Below are 20,777 nucleotides of genomic sequence, written 5' to 3'. Positions count from 1 at the left end.
TCATGGTGTTGGATGACTTCAAAAAGACATGAAGAACTTCCTTAGTAAAACGCAGGAAAACATAAATAAACAAGTAGAAGCCTATAGAGAGGAATCACAAAAATCCCTGAAAGAATTACAGGAAAACACAATCAAACAGTTGAAGGAATTAAAAATGGAAATAGAAGCAATCAAGAAAGAACACATGGAAAAAACCCTGGATATAGAAAAGCAAAGGAAGAGACAAGGAGCCATAGATACAAGCATCACCAACAGAATACAAGAGATAGAAGAGAGACTCTCAAGAGCAGAAGATTCCACAGAAATCATAGATAATGTAAAGATAATGTCAAAGATAATGTAAAGCAGAAAAAGCTACTGGTCCAAAACATACAGGAAATCCAGGACTCAATGAGAAGATCAAACCTAAGGATAAAAGGTATAGAAGAGAGTGAAGACTCCCAGCTCAAAAAAAAAAAAACAGTAAATATTTTCAGCAAAATCATAGAAGAAAACTTCCCTACCCTAAAGAAAAATATGCCCATAAGCATACATGAAGCCTACAGAACTCCAAATAGATTGGACCAGAAAAGAAACACCTCCCGTCACATAATAGTCAAAACAACAAATGCACAATATAAAGAAAGAATATTAAAAGCAATTAGGGAAAAACGTCAAGTAACATATAAAGGCAGACCTATCAGAATCACACCAGACTTTTCGCCAGAGATTATGAAAGCCAGAAGATCCTGGACAGATGTCATACAGACCCTAAGAGAACACAAATGCCAGCCCAGGTTACTGTATCCTGCAGAACTCTCAATTAACATAGATGGAGAAACCAAGATATTCCATGACAAAACCATATTTACATAATATCTTTCTACAAGTCCAGCACTACAAAGGATAATAAATGGTAAAGCCCAACATAAGGAGGCAAGCTGCACACTAGAAGAAGCAAGAAACTAATCGTCTTGGCAACAAAACAAAGAGAAGAAAAGCACACAAACATAACCTCACATCCAAATATGAATATAACAGGAAGCAATAATCACTATTCCTTAATATCTCTCAACATCAATGGTCTCAACTGCCCAATAAAAAGACATAGATTAACAAACTGGATACGCAATGAGGACCCTGCATTCTGCTGCCTACAGGAAACACACCTCAGAGACAGAGACAGACACTACCTCAGAGTGAAAGGCTGGAAAACAACTTTCCAAGCAAATGGTCAGAAGAAGCAAGCTGGAGTAGCCATCCTAATATCGAATAAAATCAATTTTCAACTAAAAGTCATCAAAAAGATAAGGAAGGACACTTCATATTCATCAAAGGAAAAATCCACCAAGATGAAATCTCAATCCTGAATATATATGCCCAAGTACAAGGGCACCTACATACGTAAAAGAAACCTTACTACAGCTCAAAACACACATTGCACCTCACACAATAATAGTAGGAGATTTCAACACCCCACTCTCATCAATGAACAGATCATGGAAACAGAAATTAAACCAAGATGTAGACAGACTAAGAGAAGTCATGAACCAAATGGACTTAACAGATATTTATAGAACATTCTATCCTAAAGCAAAAGGATATACATTCTTCTCAGCTCCTCTTGGTACTTTCTCCAAAATTGACCATATAATTAGTCAAACAACAGGCCTCAACAGATACAGAAAGATAGAAATAATCCCATACGTCCTATCAGACCACCACGGGCTAAAGCTGGTCTTAAATAACTATAAGGGAAGAACATCCACATATACATGGAAGTTGAACAATTCTCTACTCAACGATTACCCGGTCAAGGAAGAAAGAAAGAAAGAAATTAAAGACTTCTAAGAATTTAATAAAAATGAAGGTACAACATACCCAAACTTATGGGACACAATGAAAGCTGTGCTAAGAGGAAAATTTATAGCTCTGAGTGCCTACAGAAATAAACAGGAGAGAGCATATGTAACCAACTTGATAGCACACCTAAAAGCTCTAGAACAAAAAGAAGCAAATACACCCAGGAGGAGTAGAAGGCAGGAAATAATCAAACTCAGAGCTGAAATCAACCAAGAAGAAACAAAAAGGACCGTAGAAAGAATCAACAGAACCAAAAGTTGGTTCTTTGAGAAAATCAACAAGATAGATAAACCCTTAGCCAGACTAAAAGGAGGACACAGAGAGTGTGTCCAAATTAACAAAATCATAAATGAAAAGGGAGAAATAACTACAGAATCAGAAGAGATTTAAAAAATCATCAGATCCTACTACAAAAGCCTATATTCAATGAAACTTGAAAATCTGGAGGAAATGGACAATTTCCTAGACAGATACCATGTACCAAAGTTAAATCAGGAACAGATAAAGCATTTAAACAACCCCATATCTCCTAACGAAATAGAAGCAGTCATTAAAGGTCTCCCAACCAAAAAGAGCCCAGGTCCAGACGGGTTCAGTGCAGAATTCTACAAGACCTTCATAGAAGACCTCATACCAGTACTATCCAAAGTATTCCTCAAAATTGAAAGAGATGGAGTGCTACCAAGTTCCTTCTCTGAACCCAAAATTACTCTTATTCCTAAACCACACAAAGACCCAACAAAGAAAGAGAACTTCAGACCAATTTCCCTTATGAATATCGACACAAAAATACTCAATAAATTTCTGGCAAACCGAATCCAAGAGCACATCAAAACAATCATCCACCATGATCAAGTAGGCTTCATCCCAGGCATGCAGGGATGGTTTAATATATGGAAAACCATCAACGTGATCCATTATATAAACAAACTGAAAGAACAAAACCACATGATCATTTCATTAGATGCTGAGAAAGCATTTGACAAAATTCAACACCCCTTCATGATAAATGTCCTGGAAAGAATAGGAATTCAAGGACTATACCTAAACATAGTAAAAGCCATATACAGCAAACAAGTCACTAACATTAAACTAAATGGAGAGAAACTTGAAGCAATCCCACTAAAATCAGGGACTAGACAAGGCTGCCCACTCTTTCCCTACTTACTCAATTTAGTTCTTGAAGTTCTAGCCAGAGAAATCAGACAACAAAAGGAGGTCAATGGGATACAGATTGGAAAAGAAGAAATCAAAATATCACTATTTGCAGATGATATGATAGTATATTTAAGTGATCCCAAAAGTTCCACTAGAGAACTACTAAAGCTGATAAACAACTTCAGCAAAGTGGCTGGGTATAAAATTAACTCAAATGAACCAATAGCCTTCCTCTACACAAAAGAGAAACAAGCCGAGAAAGAAATTAGGGAAGCAACACCCTTCATAATAGTCCTAAATAATATAAAGTACCTCGGTATGACTTTAACCAAGCAAGTAAAAGATCTGTACAATAAGAACTTCAAGCCACTGAAGAAAAAAATTGAAGAAGACCTCAGATGGAAAGATCTCCCATGCTCATGGATTGGGAGGATTACTACAGTAAAAATGGCCATTATACCAAAGGCGATCTACAGGTTCAATGCAATCCCCATCAAAATACCAATCCAATTCTTCAGAGAGTTAGACAGAACAATTTGCAAATTCATCTGGAATAACAAAAAACCCAGGATAGCTAAAACTATCCTCAACAACAAAAGGACTTCACGGGGAATCACTATCCCTGAACTCAAGAGGTATTACAGAGCAATAGTGATAAAAAACTGCATGGTATTGGTACAGAGACAGACAGATAGACCAGTGGCATAGAATTGAAGACCCAGAAATGAACCGACACACCTATGGTCACTTGAATTTTGAAAAAAAGCCAAAACCATCCAATGGAAAAAAGATAGCATTTTCAGCAAATAGTGCTGGTTCAACTGTAGGCCAACATGTAGAAGAATGCTGATTGATCCATGCTTATCACACTGTACAAAGCTTAAGTACAAGTGCATCAAGGACTCCACATCAAACCAGATACACTCAAACTAATAGAAGAAAAAGTGGGGAAGCAACTCGAACACATGGGCACTGGAAAATATTTCCTGAACAGAACACCAATGGCATTTGCTCTAAGATCATGAATCAACAAATTGGTTCTCAGAAAACTGCAAAGCTACTCTAAGGCAAGGGACACTGTGGTTAGGACAAAACGGCAACCAATAGATTGGGAAAAGATCTTTACCAATCCTACAACAGATAGAGGGCTTATATCCAAAATATACAAAGAACTCTAGAGGTTAGACCACAGGGAGACAAATAACCCTATTAAAAATGGGGTTCAGAGCTAAACAAAGAATTCACAGCTGAGGAATGCCGAATGGCTGAGAAACACCTAAAGAAATGTTCAACATCTTTAGTCATGAGGGAAATGCAAATCAAAACAATCCTGCGATTTCACCTCACACCAGTGAGAATGGCTAAGATCAACTCAGGTGACAGCAAATGCTGGCGAGGATGTGGAGAAAGAGGAACACTTCTCCATTGTTGGTGGGATTGTAGACTGGTACAACCATTCTGGAAATCAGTCTGGAGGTTCCTCAGAAAATTGGACATTGAACTGCCTGAAGATCCAGCTATACCTCTCTTGGGCATATACCCAAAAGATGCCCCAACATATAACAAAGACACATGCTCCACTATGTTCATAGCAGCCTTATGTATAATAGCCAGAAACTGGAAAGAAATCAGATGCCCTTCAATAGAGGAATGGATACTGAAAATGTGGTACATCTACACAATGGAATATTACTCAGCTATCAAAAACAATGACTTTATAAAATTCATAGGCAAAGGGTTGGAAATGGAAAATATCATCCTGAATGAGTTAATCCAATCACAGAAAAAAACATATGGTATGCACTCATTGATAAGTGGCTATTAGCCCAAATGCTTGAATTACCCTAGTTTCACAAAACACATGAAACTCAAGACAGATGATCAAAATGCAAATGCTTCACTCCTTCTTTAAAAGGGGAACAAGTATACCCTTGGCAGGGAATAGGGAGGCAAAGATTAAAACAGAGGCAGAAGGAACACCCATTCAGAACCTGCCCCACATGTGGCTCATACATATACAGCCACCCAATTAGACAAGATGGATGAAGCAAAGAAGTGCAGGCCGACAGGAACCGGATGTAGATCTCCCCTGACGGACACAGCCAGAATACAGCAAATACAGAGGCGAATGCCAGCAGCAAACCACTGAACTGAGAATAGGACCCCCGTTGAAGGAATCATAGAAAGGACTGAAAGAGTTTGAAGGTGCTTGAGGCCCCATATGAATAATAATGCCAAGCAACCAGAGCTTCCAGGGACTAAGCCACTACCCAAAGACTATATATGGACTGACCCTGGGCTCCAACAGCATAGGTAGCAATGAATAGCCTAGTAAGAGCACCAGTGGAAGGGGAAGCCCTTGGTCCTGCTAAGACTGAACCCCCAGTGAACGTGATTGTTGGGGGGACGGCTATAATGGGGGGAGGATGGGGAGGGGAACACCCATAAAGAAGGGGAGCTAAGCGTTAGGGGGATGTTGGCTCAGAAACTGAAAAGGGAATAACATTCGAAATGTAAATAAGAAATACTCAAGTTAATTAAAAAAAAAGCTCAGGTGATAACAGATGCTGACAAGGGTATGGAAAAAGAGGAATCCTCCTCCACTGTTGGTGTATCCAAAGCTGCTGCATCTCTTCTGGAAATTGCTCCGGAAATTTCTAAAAGATTGAAAATACTACTATCTGACGATCGAGCCTTATGATTCCTGGTCATCCACCCAAAAAGTTCTTCAACATATAACAAGACACATGCTGCACTATGTTCATATCAGCCTTAGTTATAATAACCAGAACCTAGAAAGAAACAGATGTCCATAAAGAGAGTAATGGATAATGTAAGGTGATATATTTACACACAGGAGTACTTCTGAACTATTAGAAACAATTGACAACATGAATTCCTAGCCAAAAGGATAGAACTAGAAAATACCACCCTTAGTGTCATAACCCATTCACAAAACAACACACATGGTATACACTCATTGAAAATACTATTTTAGCCACAAAGTTTGGAATACCTAAGAAAAAATTCAAACATCATATGAAGCTCAAGAAAAAGGAAGACTGTAATGTGAATGTTTCATTCTTTTTCAAAGGGAGTACAAAATACTCAGGAGAGGAAATACAGAACCAAAGAGTGGAGCTTGGACTGAACAGAAGAAAATCATCCAGTGACTGCCCTACCTGGGCATCAAGCCCATATGCATCCACCAAACCCAATCACTATTCCTCATTCCAAGAAGTGCTTGCTCTCAATAGCCAGATAAGGGTGACTCCAGAGTGGCTCTGCTCTAGTCCTGCTGATAGAAATGTAAACTTTGTACTGAATAAGGTGACAAGAAGAGAGAAGTTAGAGAAAAGACTGAAGGAGGAGAAGGGATTTGCAACCCCATAAGAACAACAACAATGTGGACCAAAGATATCACACCAGAGCTCCCAGGGACCACACCAACACTCAGTCAGTACACATGGAAGGACCCGGGAATCCTGCCACACAGGTAGCAGAGGATGGCATTGTCCAACCTCAATAAGAGGAAAAGCCATTGGTCCTGTGAAGACTCTATTCCCCAACACAGGATAATGACAGGGTGTTGTTTGTGTAGTGGGTGTTTGGAGTGGGAGCATTCTCACAGAAGCTGGGTCATGGGATGGGGATATGGGGGAGGGGGCAACCTTTGAAATCTAAAAACATGAAATATACAAGAAAAATAAAATTTATAAAAACATAGCAAAAAGCATGTGTTGATCAGGACTACTTGAACTAGTTCAGGCTTAAGAACAGCAGGAAGATGGGGATTTTGAGCAGCTAAGGATTGAGAAAAGCTTTACCAATCCTTTGTGTTAATCTACCAAGTTTTATGCAGGTCAAGACAATGAAGAGAAGCCAGTCCTCCTGGGGCTCCACAGATTGTGCTGCTCCACACGGGCTCCTCTACTGTACTCTCTGCCTTACAGTCAATGTTTTCAACAACAGTCTCGCTGTGTCGGTGGTAATATTTAGTCTTCCACTGCTTTGCCATCACAATTATAAGTATAAATTTTAGTGCAGTGGGGCCTCTCCCTGATTCATGCCTGTGCTGCTGTAAGGAAACCATGGGAGTTTTGTGGCTTATTCTTGGTAACATGATCAGTGTCTTAGATGCTTGGGACATTATGCTTCTGTTGTATAACCTTCACTATACAGGCTTTTCATGTCTACCAACACATACATCCCCAGACATATACACACACACACGCATACACAAACACACACAAACACAAATAACCAGACACATGCACACACAAACACAAATGTAAATGCAAGTTAGCATGTATGCATGTAAGCACTCCCATGTAGTTTCATGCCTTCCCAGGCAAAAATACATATAATATACGTAAGAATGTTCTCATGTGCATGCCATCCTCTCATGTACTGTGAGGACCTAGCATGAATGCATGTGCACTTGCAGAAGAACCTGACAACTTTTGGGAACTGGAACCAAAGAAACTTAGAAAACATCCCAAGGTCGAGAAAAGGAGCAATGAACACTCCACTTCATTTGGCAAGAGAATCAAGTTAATAATTTAATATTACACTGCCCACCATTGTGCAATAGCAGAGAAGTCTGAATTCATGCATATGATGTGGATTCCTCTGATCACTGGCTTGATAAACCATGACACAGACACTTAGTTTGAAGGAGGGAGTTGACCAGGGAATGAAGATTGAATGACTTTGGAGCAAAACCACTGGTAAGTGTAGAAAAAATCTAGAGGAAGAGATGGGATAGAAGGGAGTGAGGAGATGAGGGAGTAGAGAAGTGATGGCTGCCACACACCACAGGGTGGCGACAGAGAAAGGGTGGTGATGGTTGCTCAAGTTTCATTCAGTTGTTGTGCTAAGGACCAGACCTAATGTTACTAAAGAAAGAGAAAGTTTTCTTGCAGGTGACAGATCACAGTCCAACACTGGAGAGAATCAGATCAAGGACTCAAGCAGGAATAGAAGAAGAAGCAATGGAGGCTGAATCCCCTCTGAAAGAGTGCTAGGGGGCCAGCTTCCATCTGGTAAGCCATTGGATGTTCCTAGGTCAGCTGTTCTCAAAGGGCTGTAAACCTCTGGGCTTAACCCGTAAAATGATCTTGGTGGTGGAAACTAACGCTGGGAAAGACAATTCCTATGCAGGCACACTGATATTGTGGGGCTGTTGACTGTCACAGGTATTCATGTGATCTCATTCCACACAGAATACATATTAGGTTATATAAATGCTAGGAAACATGCCTAGGTTTATGTTTATCGTAGATTGGGAAAATTAGGGCAGAATTTATGAGTCTGCCAATTCAGTTCAACAGTAGAGACTCAGCTTGCAAAACTGAGGTGCTACCTATTTTGAGATATCTCTGGGAACAGTGGAGTGGGAAACAGATGTACACCTGTGTGAATTTGTGCACCTAGGAAATGGGTGTGGACACGGGGGCCTTTAAGGAAAATCCTATTAAAAAGAGACAGTAATGAAACCACCCTCTTGAAATTGGCCTAAGAATACAGAACCTTGTTAACCAGACAGCCCAATGGTTAGAGTAAGGCCTGCAGGCTCACTGGTTAGAGACTGTAGAGAGGGCAGGATGTTTTCTTGCTGTCTTCAGACTACTTGAGCATCAAGCCTTAAGAAAGGCAACAGGGGGAGACATGATGGTGTCTGGAGGCACAGGGTTCACTCTTGCCATCAACGCCTGTGGCCATTTTCCCAAATGGTGGAAAAATTGACCAAAGCCAGCCAAGAAAAAGACCACACAGACCAGATAACCACTCTGTTTTCTCTTGCTGTCTTTAATAGAAATAATTCAGGGAATCTTGGAATGAGGAGAACCAATCAGATGTTTGCATATTTGTGCCAGTTTCAACCATCCACTTTGAAGTTTTTCCGGTTGAGAATTCTTCTCTTGAAAAGAACCTGATGGAGCCCAAGAGAGAGGCATGGATCAGGGCACAGACTGTGTTTGAGCAGATGAACACACTGGTGCCTTTTCTGCAGGAAAGGGAACCCATGGCTGTCCTAGCTTTTCTGTCTACTTATAGAAGCTTTGTGACACACCTACAGGTATTGGTCCTGCTATTTTTGAGGTGAGTGCCAATCTTCAAGCCCATAGTTCTCAGAGCTTCCTGATGGTTTCAGGATTTTCCCTCCCTTCTTCTGTTTGTGTGTGTCTGTCTCTGTCTGTCTCTATCTCTCTCTGCCTCTCTCTGTGTCTCTGCCTTTCTCTTTCTCTCATTTATCTGTTTTTTCTCCATTTCTGTCCCTCTTTGTTTCTCTCTCACACATTCTCTCTCTTTTTCTCTCAATATCTGTACCTGCCACTCTGTCTCTGTCTCTCTGTCTCTCTGTCTCTGACTCTCTCACTCTCTCTCTCTGTGAATGTGTGTATGCATGTGTGTGCTTGTGTGTGTATATGTGTATGTTTGTTTGTATCTGTTGTTGACCTTCTCTCTTTGTCTGTTTTTCTTTCTGTCCTATATCTAATCTCCCCATCTTTTCCCTTTTTCTTTATCTTTCTTTGCACACTCCCTGTTCATTACAGGATCTATCTCTGTCTCCATCTCAATCTCTGTGTCCATTGCAGTCTTGTCTCCACCTCTTTATTATCTACATAATAGTAACAACCGATTAGCATGCATTAAGTAATTCCTTCTCCCAAGCTTGAACCACCACTTGGGCGGTCCCAGGCTGAGACCCTAAAGTGGATGTAGCTAAGCCCTATCCCTTGAGAAGGCATTTTTCCTTCCCCCAAGATTCCTGAGGCCTTGGTTGATACAATTTTCTCATATATAAAGGAGGTTCTAGAAATTTTAGTACCCACTAGAGATGTGTACAAAGTAGAGACTCATGAAGGGTAATCAAGGAAACCATGTGACAAAGGAGATGTGTGGATAGAGACGCTTGTGTTCAACTTTTTCACAGATACATTGAAAGCACCTATTGTGTACAGGTGAAGTAATAAATCTGAGAGCAGACAGGACTGCAAGTATTAGGTGAGGGGCATGGAACTTTAGAGGAGACAATCTCTCTGGTGTTCTCTAGGTATGCATACTTCAGCCCTTAGTCTAAAGAGGATGAAGAAGTAAAGAGCACCCTCTGCAGCTTCTTGGAAACATGGATGGACAAGAACCCTGAGGACTTTTGTGACCCATCAGACTTGTTGCCTCTGAAATACCTGAAGGGCTATTTGAGTGTGTACATGCCCCACTGTGATCTTAGTGTCCGTGTCAAGAGGCTGCTGACACAGTTGGAGGAAGAACATGCCAAGGATTCCCAGCCAAAGATGAGGAAGATTCAGATCTGGGGAGACACACATCCTCAGAACCACAGATTGAATGGGTTTAAACCAACAGGGAAAAGAGACAATCTGGAGCCTGAACCAACATGTGCACCAGAGCTGGAGGGCACTACAACCCCCAAAAGTTCTTTGACCCATGAGTTGTTGCCAGCAGCAGCCCAGACAGCACACGTGATAGCAGCTGTGGAACCTGTGTCTCAGTATGTCTCTAGATATAGTGTATCTTTCAGTCATCTCCTGCTTGCAAAAACAGGCCTACCTATTTAGAGAGTGGCCCTGTCACCTGTGATCTTCAATTGGAGTCTGTCCTATAGCTTAGCTGCTGCTCCTGCCCCTCATGATCAGCTGCTGATTTCAATCCAGCAGCAGTTCCAACCCCACAGCCAGCCTTCCCTCCCATGAAAAACAGCCTTTTACTCCTTCTGATGTTTTCAATATTTTAAGTATTTTTTTAATAAATTGTTAGTATTTGGTTTACATTGTGTAAAAGCTGTCTAATAGTGAGAGAAAATGTCTACAAATTTTAAATATTCTTTTTGATAAATTATTTTAACTTTATTCAAAGTTTTTAAAAGAACGAAAATAATTTTAAATAGATAAACATAAGCATTTAAACAATTAAGTGACATGTGGAAAGTATAAATGTTAAATGTCTTAAATAGTCTGTTTTCTTGAGAAGATATACAAGTTACCACTAAATCACATGGAAAAAAGCATACTAGTATTTTACTTATGAAACAATCATCATACAATCGTTATGGTTAATGGCTAGAAAAAACCTAAAGTCCTTCCACTGAAGAATGGATAAATGAAATATTTAATATTTACACACTGGAGTGATCTACAGCTCTTAAAATGCACATGTTGTTCCATCCTGGCAAATAAATGGAAAAAGAAAACAAATAGAATATAAACTCAGATATATGTGGAAATTACTTTTAAGGTAAAGAACAAGAATGCTGTAATCAAATGCTTCACTCCTTCTTTAAATGAGGAAAAAGAATACCCTTGGCAGGGAAGGGAGAGGCAAAGATTAAAACAGAGACTTAAGGAACACCCATTCAGAGCCTGCCCCACATGTGGCCCATACATATACAGCCACCCAATTAGACAAGATGGATGAAGCAAAGAAGTGCAGACCGACAGGAGCCGGATGTAGATCGCTCCTGAGAGACACAGCCAGAATACAGCAAATATAGAGGCGAATGCCAGCAGCAAACCACTGAACTGAGAATAGGTCCCCTATTGAAGGAATCAGAGAAAGAACTGAAAGAGCTTGAAGGGGCTCGAGACCCCAAAAGTACAACAATGCCAAGCAACCAGAGCTTCCAGGGACTAAGTCACTACCTAAAGACTATACATGGACTGACCCTGGACTCTGACCCCATAGGTAGCAATGAGTATCCTAGTAAGAGCACCAGTGGAAGGGGAAGCCCTGGGTCCTGCTAAGACTGAACCCCCAGTGAACTAGTCTATGGGGGGAGGGCGGCAAAGGGGGAGGGTTGGGAGGGGAACACCCATAAGGAAGGGGAGGAGGGAGGGGGATGTTTGCCCGGAAACCGGGAAAGGGAATAACACTCGAAATGTATATAAGAAATACTCAAGTTAATAAAAAAAAAAAAAAAAAAAGAATGCTGTAATCCACAGACCAGACAAGCTAAGCAATCAAAGGAACCAAGATACAGATGCATGCATCTCGCTGTGAAGAGTAAGCACACGGACATCTACATTTTGTTACTGGGGTGGGGAATAGTTATGGGAGGGGTCTAAATGAAGAGTAGAGATGGGAAAGGAGGATAAGGGGAGCGAGTCATTGAAATGTAAATTAGAATTGGGGATATCTCTGGGAAAATCTGGAAACCTAGCACAGTGGAAACTTCTAGGTATCTATAGGTGTGATTCCAGATCAGATTCCTCATGGTTGGGGATATTGAGACTTTCCAGAAAGACTTCTAGTTGACAGATTAGCATATCAGCCGAGCCACAAAAAATTTTACCTATATTTTCTACAGCCTAAAAGATGTGTTGTACTAAAGGTGGCACAGAAATCGTGAAAGTGTCTAATAAATGCCTTGATACATTTGAGAGCTATGCCAGGAGAGTGTTATTGCCCAGGCTAGACTGCCCAGAGGCACAGATTCATACAGAAACAGGATAAAAAATAAAGAATAGAAAATTATGTCAATGAAATGATTACTAACATCATTCTGATATACACAGAGATTGGTCCAAAACCAAGTGTTATCAGAAAAGCTTCACTTAGAATATTATGGAAAGAAAAAGAAGGAAAAACAACCAGACATTGAGTAGAGCTTGGAAAACATTGTAAAAAAGGTGGTACAAAATTTCATAGGATCTGGTGTTAAAGGATATCAGAAGATGAAAATAAAATATCCAGTCAAGCTGAGCCTATATGATACAGAGAATGAACAGTCCACCAGAGCCTGCATGGGGACCTCTTAGGCAACATTTGACTGAATTAGGGCCTCAGCACCTTGTAACACTTCTGTAGGTTCATCTATTTGTAAAGTCTTAATACTGGGAGCAGGGGCTGTCTCTGACTCTGTTGCCTGTGCATGGGAGCCTCTCCCCTTACTGGGTTTCAAGCTCTAGCCTGAATACAAGTGGAAGTGCCCAATCTTAATGCAAACTAAAGAGCCAGGGTTGCTAAATATACATGAGAGCCCTGCCCTATTCTGAAGATGAATGAAGGAGGAACTGCTAGACATGATGTGGACAGTGCTGGTGGAAAGAAAAGAGAGTCATAAAAGAGAGAGGGGAAAGGAAGGAGGAAAGAAAGGAGGCCAGAAGGGAAGTAGGTAGGGAGGAATAGAGGGAGGGAGGGAAGAATGGAGAGAGAGAGGGAGAGACAGAGTCAGAGACACAGAGAGGAAGACAGAGCAAGAAGAACAGAGACAAAAAGACTCACCAAGAGACACAGCAACTGGCAGATTCACAGAGAAGTGGAGAAGGGGAACGAAAGATGCATTCAAGAACACAAAAGTAATGGGTTGTTTCTATGAATGTTATTTTAAGGGTCTTTAAGAACGTTCCCTTCCCTCTTTTGAGATGGTCAATTTCCCAAAAGTCTATATGGCTGACTGGCTTATAGGTGTGGCATAACATGTGCTGATCAGCCAGAATTCAAGGGCCATACCTCAACATAGTAAAAGCAATATATAGCAAACCAGCAGCCCACATCACACTAAATTGAGACAAAATTGAAATAACCCCACTGAAATCAGGAACTAGACAAGGATGCCCACTCTCTCCCCACCTATTACATGTAATCCTTGAAGACCTAGCCAGAGCAATTAGATAACAAATGGAGTTCAGAGGGATACAAACTGGAAAGGAAGATGTCAAAACACAATTATTTGCAGTCCATATGATAGTATACTTAAGAGATCACAAAAATTTCAACAGAGTATTCCGACAGTTGATAAACAACTTCAGTAAAGTAGTTGGATATAAAACTAATGCAAACAAATGAGTAGACCTTATCTGCTCAAGGATAAACAGGATGAGAAAAAAATAGGGAAATGAAACTGTTCATGATAGCCGCAAATATCTATAAAATATTTTGGTGTGACTCTAATCAAACAAGTGAAAGATCTTTATGACAAGAACTTCAAGTCTTTGAAGAAATAAATCAAAGAAGATTCCAGAAGATGGAGAGATCTCCCAGGCTGATAGATTGGCAGGATTAATTTACAAAAGACCATCTTGCCCAAAGCCATCTACAGATTCAGTAGAATACCCATTAAAATTTCAAATCAAATTTTCATTGAATTAGAACGAGCAATTTGCAAAATTATTTGGGAAGGAAAAAAGAACTTAGGATTTCAACAAGTATTCTAAACAATAAAAGAATTCTGGGGAATTCACCCGTCCGGACCTAAAGGTGTATTAAAAAAAAGGTCTTGAAAAAAACTTCATAATACTGGTACAGAGACAGGCAGGTCGATCAATAGAATAGAACTGAAGACCCAGAAATGGACGCATACACCATTGGTCACTTGATCTTACACAAAGGACCTAAAACTATGCAATGGAAGAAAGACAGCATTTTCAATATATGGCGCTGGTTCAAGTGGAGGTCTGCATTGTAAAGAATGCAAATTGACCCATTCTTATCTCCTTGTACAGAGCTCTAGTCAAGTGGATCAAAGATCTCCACATAAAATGAGACACACTGAAACTAATAGAAGGAAGGTGGGAAAATGCCTTCAACACATAAACACAGGGGAAAATCTCCTGAACAGAGCAGAAAATGTGATGCAGTACATACAGGAGTACTACACAGCTATTAAAAACAATGATTACATGAAATTATTAGGCAAATGGATGGAACTTGAGAATACCAACCTGAGAGAAGTAACCCAGTCACAAAGGAACACACATGGCACATGGACTACACTAGCCGCAAAGTGGATAGTAGGCGAACAGCTTGGAATACCTAAGAAAAAATTAACAGATCATAACAAGCTCAAGAAGAAGGAAGAAGAACATGTGAATGCTTCATTCCTTCTTAAAATGGAGAACATAATACTCAGGGCAGGAAATACAGAAACAAAGAGTGAAGATGGACTGAAGAGAAGGTCTTCCAGAGACCAGGTCCCTCGCCTGGGGACATATCTCATGTGCAGCCTACAAACTCAGGCACTATTGCTGATTCCAAGAAGTGCCAGCTGAAAGGAGCCAGGTATGGCTGACTCCTAAGAGGCTCTGCTGGAACCCAACTGACACACATGAGGATGGTTGCAACTAACAATTGGACTGAACAAGTGGAACGCAATGGAGGAGAAAGAAAAAAGACTGAAGGAGCAGAAAGATTTGTAACCCTGTAAGAAGAACAATAATATCAAACAAACCCATCCCACCAGACCTCCCAGGGACCAAACCACCAACCAATCAGTACACCTGGAGGGTCCCAGGACTGCAGCCACACATGTAGCAGAGGATGCCATTGTCCAGAATCATAAAGACTAAAAGCCCTTGGTCCTGTGAAGCCCCTGTTCCCCAAAGTAAGATAATGCCAGGGTGTTGAGGGTGGAGTGGGTGGGTGGGAGTGGGAGCATCCTCAGAGAAGAGGGGGTTGGGAAGAGGATATGGGTAAGGGGGTAAAGCAGATAACATTTGAAATCAAAAACAAAAATATCCATGAAAAACACGATTTAAAAAAATAGCCAAAAATCAAGTGTTGATCAGGAATTGAAGTAGTTCACACTCAAAAGCAGCAGGAAGAAGGGGATGTTGAGCAGCTACTGACAGAGAAAAGCTCTACCAGTCATTGGTGTTAAACTACCAAGTGTTATGCAGGAAAATACAATGAAGAAGAAGTCAGCCATCTTGGATGTCCACAATTTTGCTGACTCTACACTGCTCTACAGTACTCTCTGACTTACAGTCAATGTTTTAATTCCTAATCTCACTGGATCAGTGGTAATAACTACTCTTCCTCAGCCTTTCTATCACAGTTATATTATTAATTCTAGTGTGGTGGTGCATCTACATGATTCATATCTATAATATGGCAGCGATAGGAGTTGTGTGGCTAACTTTCATGACATGATCAGACTCCTAGACGCTTGGAACATAATCCTCATGTCACATAATCCTTCTCTATACAGGCTTTTCATCTCTTGATAATTTTCAACTTATCAAGTGGAAGTGGCATCTTCACAGACGAATCCTCTGAACTTAGATGTCCCTGCTCCCATTACCAATAGATTCCACAGCTCGTCTGCTTCTAGGAACAGAGCCATGAAGAGACTTAGCGTTTGTCTATTGTGTTTTATTTTGTCTCACCAGAGGACACAGATCAAGACCATGATGTGGACCTAGGTTCCTTTGAAGAGAGAGTTAGTTCCCAGGGTTATTTGTGTACCAAGTCATTTTAAGGAATTCTAACTTTTTCCTTAACCCATAAAGAATGTTACATTCTACCAAAACTCACATACACAACACACACACACACACACACACACACACACACACACCCCAAAAAGGAAAAAACACATGGACACACATCCATAGATGCAAATGTTTGCTTGAATGTATGCATGTAAGCACTCCCATGTACTTTCTCAGATGAACATGCACAGATAAACCTAACACATATAACAAAGCTATCATGCAATGCCCTCCACACATGTACCTTGAGGCATAACCATGCACATGAATATGAATATCCAGGAGATCCTGAACAATTTTTGGGAATTTAAACAAAAGAATCTAAGTAACATCAGAGGGAAGAGTACAGGAGCAATGAACTCAACTCTACTCCATTTGGCAAGGGAGACAACATAGTAATTAACTGTAACACCGCCCACCACTGTGGAGTAGCAGGGAATTCTGATCTCCTGCACTTGGTGTTTACCCCTCACATCACTGGCTTGTTAAACTGTGACCCAGACACTGTGTTGGAAGGAGGGAGATGACCAGGGGATAAAGAGTGAATGACTTCGGAGCAAATGTTACTGAGAGGAGCAGAAAAAGGAAACAGAGTATAACGGAAGAGATGGGATAGAGGAGGAAGAATGATTAGGAACTAGAGAAGTGATGGCTGCCACATGACACATGATGGGCACAGAGAAAGTGTGGTGTGTTCTGTTCAGGTTTCATTCAGTTACTTTGACAAGCACCAGCACTAAATGATACTAAGGAAAGAGAAAGTTTTCTTGCAGATGACAGGACACAGCCGACCATTGAAGGGAATCAGATCAAACTCAAGCAGGAATTAAAAGAAGAAGCAATGGAGGATGAATCCACTCTGAAAGAGTGCTAGGGGGCCAGCGTCCATCTTGTAAGTGGTTGGATGATCCTAGGTCAGAGGATCACAAAGGGCTGTAAAGCTACTGGCTTAAGCCCTAAAATGATCAACATGGTAGAAACCGACTCTGTGAAAGACAATTCCTAGGCAGGCACACTGACATTGTGGGGCTGCTGCTGTCACAGGCATGCATGTGATCTCATTCCACACAGAACACATACAAGGTCATGTAAATGCAAGGAGACCAGCCTAGGGTTTGTTTATGGTAAATTGGGATAATTAGGGCTGAATTTATGAGTATGGTTACAGATGTAGCTCAAAAGGAGAGACTCAGCTTCCAAAACTGATATCTACCTATGTTGATTTGTGTACCTAGGAAATGGCAGGGGGCATGGGAGCCTTTAAGGAAATTTCTGTTGAAGAAGGGACAGTGATGGAACCACCCTCTTCAAAATGACCTAACAATACAGAACCTTGGTAACCAGGCAACACACTGGTTGGAGCAAGGCCTGCAGGCTCACTTGCCAGAGACAGTTGAGAGGGAAGGATGTTCTCTTGCTGTCTTCGGACTACTCGAGGCTCAGGCCTCAAGAAAGACAACAGGGAAGGCCACGGTGGTGTCTGGAGGCACAGGGTTCACTCTTGTCTTCGACGCCTGTGGCCATTTTCCCGAAAGGGAAGATCATCGACCAAGACCAGTCAAAGCCAGGAGCACACAGACAAGGTAACTACTCGGGGTTTCTCCATTTTTAGCAGAGTAATAATTCAGGAAAATTTGTAATAAGTAGATCCTATCAGAATGTTGTAGACCAGTGACCTTTTGAAACTTTTGCCTTTATCTTTCCTCAGAGTGAGAATGATTCTGCAGCACAGGACCTGAGCGAGCCCTATAGAGACTCCAGCATTAGTACAGAGGCTGTGATTAAGCTAGGGAACAAGCTGGGGCCTTCTCTGCAGGAAGGGGACACCTTCTATGTCCGTGCCTTTTCGATCATATACCAAAGATTTGACACCCCCCTACTGGTACTGGACCAGCTGTTCCTGAGGTGAGTGCCAATTGCAAAGCCCATAGTTTTCACATCCTTCTGGTGATCCTGGGTCTTTCTGTTTCTGTCTCTGTCTCTCCCTGTCTCTCCCTGTCTCTCCCTGTCTCTCCCTCTCTCTCTCTCTCTCTCTCTCTCTCTCTCTCTCTCTCTCTCTCTCTCTGTGTGTGTGTGTGTGTGTGTCACTCTCCCTGTTTCTCTTCATGTCTCTCCTTCTGTCTCTGTGTCTGTCCTTCTCTCTCTCTCTCTCTCTCTCTCTGTCTCTCTCTATCTCTCTCTGTCTCTATATCTCTCTCTGCCTGTCACTGTCTGTCTGTCTCTCTCTATCTCTCTCTGTCACTCTGTCTGTCTCTCTGTCTCTCTCTGTCTCTATCTCTATCTCTATCTCTTTCTCTTTCTCTCTATCTCTCTGTCTCTCTGTCTCTCTGTCTCTCTGTCTCTCTGTCTCTATCTCTCGCTGTCTCTCTCTGTCTTTCTGTCTCTCTGTCTCTCTGTCTCTGTCTCTCTATCTCCCTCTCTGTTCTGTCTCTGTCTCTCTGTCTATCTCTGTCGTTCTCTCTCTCTCTTTCTCTTCCACTCTTTGTGAGTGTGTGTGTGTGTGTGTGTGTGTGTGTGTGTGTGTGTGTGTGTGTGTGTGTATGTCTAAGTATTTATTCTGTACATCATTGTCAGGACCCAGTAACATGCATTAAGAATTTTTTTCTCCCATGCTTGGTCCAAGTGATACGGCTGTCCAATGCCAATGCTCTAAAATGGATGTCGCTGTCACCTCTACCTTGAAAAAGCACTTTATACTTCAATTGATATTTCTGAGGCCTTGGTGAATGCACTTCTTTCATTTGTAATGGAGGTTTAGGAAATATCAGAATATCCAATAAAGATGTATCAAACATGGAGATCTCTGAAGCATAATACATGGGACCATGTGACCACAGAGATATCCAAGTAGAGATGCACATGTTCAACCTTTGCACAGTTACAATGAAAGCACGGACTGTGTACAGGTGAATTCATAATTCTGAGAGCAGCCGGAACTGCCCATTTTATGTGAGGGTCCTGGGACTTTACAGGTGACATTCTCTCTGGTCTTCTCTAGGTATGCTAACTTCAGTCCTTATTGTGAAGAGGATGAACAAATAAATAACGCCCTCTGTAGCTTCCTGGAAACATGGATGGACAAGAACACTGAGGACTATTGTGAACCCTCGGAACTGTTCATACTGAAATATATAAAGGCCTATTTTGATGTGTGTATGGCACACTTAGATCTTAGTGTCCAGGTCAATAGGTTCATGACTCTCATGCAGGACAATCAGGCCAAGGATTCCCATCCAAGGATGAGCAAGGCTCAGATCTGGGGAGACACACATCCTCAGATCCACAGATTGCATGGGTGTAAAACAGCAGGAAAAGAGCCACTCTGGATCCAGAACCAACTTGTGCATCAGAGCTGGAGGGCACAAAACCTCCAGAACTTTCTGTGAAGTATGAGTAGTTGCAACCAGAAGTGGCAGCAGCAGCACAGACAGCACACATGATAGCAGCTGTTGAACTTGTGTCTCAGTTTGTCTGTAGATACAATGTATCTTTCACTAACTTCCTACTTGCTGCAGTGGGCCTACCTATTCAGAGAATGGCCCTGTAACACCTTGTGTGTGCCTGCCCTGTATCTGTGCTACTGCTCCTGCCCAGGGTGCTCAGCCCCTCACTTCAGTCCAGCAGCAATTCCAGCCCCACACCCAGCCTTCTTCCTCCCCTGAGATATCACCTTTTTATTCTTTCTGATCTTTTCCATTTTGTGTTTAAATATTGGTTTAATAAATTGTTATTGTTTGTTTTCACTTTGCTCAAAGTTGTCTATGGTACAAAAATAATTTAAAAAAGTTAAACATAAGCATTTAAAATTATTAAATGTCATGCTTAAATTATGATTGGTAAAATCTTAATCATTTTTAAAGGATGTATCCACATGACTAATAAAGCACATGTAATAACACTCACCATTACCTTTCAGTAAACTTCAAACTAAGTCTGAGGAGTGGGACCACTTCAGCCCCGTGGTAACAATTCAGTTCACATTGAATTGTGTATACTTTTATACATATAAATTTAAAGTTTAGCAAGTGTGTGATGTCATACAACTGTGGAATATTTCTGCGGCACATGTAGAATGCGTTACCTACTTCAGAAATACTTTCTCATTTCTTCAATAATAAAAGAACAGATTAATTGAAGGCGAATTCAAACTATAACTTGCAAGTTGCAATGTTACTGTGGTAGCCAAGAAGCTAAACAAGAGTCTAGAATTAGACTTAATGGATAGATCTGTGCAGACAGAAAGTTCAAATTTTGACTCCAGGGACTTGGGAAAAGAGTTTTTAATGGGTAGGAATGTGCACTTCAATTGAAGAAAACATTTTCTACAAGTATACAATGTGTTTTGATTGTATCCACCCCTCATGACATCCCATCTATTCATCCCTGATGTCCCAAACACTCTCCCTCCTGGTATTTATTTTTTTTGTTTGTTCATTTTAATAATTGATTATAATTATCACTATTTTCTTTACACCTTGCATCCAATAAGTATGGATCCTGTAGGAATAGGTATATGGCTAGTGACTGGGTGCAAAAGGGCAGCCA

At 41.0% G+C, this 20,777-nt stretch overlaps 1 protein-coding gene, 1 long non-coding RNA gene and 1 pseudogene across 5 annotated transcripts in view; 2 read left to right on the top strand and 1 right to left on the bottom strand.

The window, feature by feature from the left end:
• LOC146583947 (uncharacterized) overlaps positions 1 to 20,777 on the bottom strand; it is a 412,373-nt gene that overhangs the window by 330,182 nt on the left and 61,414 nt on the right.
• LOC148000384 (ral guanine nucleotide dissociation stimulator-like) lies at positions 8,607 to 10,363 on the top strand (annotated as a pseudogene).
• On the top strand, positions 14,115 to 20,062 carry Cdrt15l2 (CMT1A duplicated region transcript 15 like 2). 3 transcript variants are annotated; one of them, NR_172208.1, is given in 4 exon segments: positions 14,115 to 17,815; positions 17,941 to 18,137; positions 18,856 to 19,138; positions 19,231 to 20,062. NR_172208.1 is itself a non-coding variant. In NM_001394798.1 (3 exon segments), coding segments are annotated over 3 exon segments (636 nt in total). In that variant the 5' UTR covers positions 14,115 to 17,638; the 3' UTR covers positions 19,493 to 20,062.

This window comes from Rattus norvegicus, chromosome 16 (genome assembly GCF_021556685.1).
Source record: "Rattus norvegicus strain SHRSP/BbbUtx chromosome 16, alternate assembly SHRSP_T2T, whole genome shotgun sequence".
In the NCBI taxonomy this organism is placed as follows: Eukaryota; Metazoa; Chordata; class Mammalia; order Rodentia; family Muridae; genus Rattus; species Rattus norvegicus.
The sequence above is the reverse complement of the archived record's forward strand: the minus strand, read 5'-3'. Positions and strand labels throughout refer to the sequence as shown.

Coding starts and splice junctions, on each gene's coding strand:
- Cdrt15l2 (XM_087588935.1), top strand. CDS start 17,639: ATGTTCTCTTGCTGTCTTCGGACTACTCGAGGCTCAGGCCTCAAGAAA. Junction 17,816..17,940: donor GCCAGGAGCACACAGACAAG/GTAACTACTCGG, acceptor ATCTTTCCTCAG/AGTGAGAATGATTCTGCAGC. Junction 18,138..19,230: donor CTGGACCAGCTGTTCCTGAG/GTGAGTGCCAAT, acceptor GGTCTTCTCTAG/GTATGCTAACTTCAGTCCTT.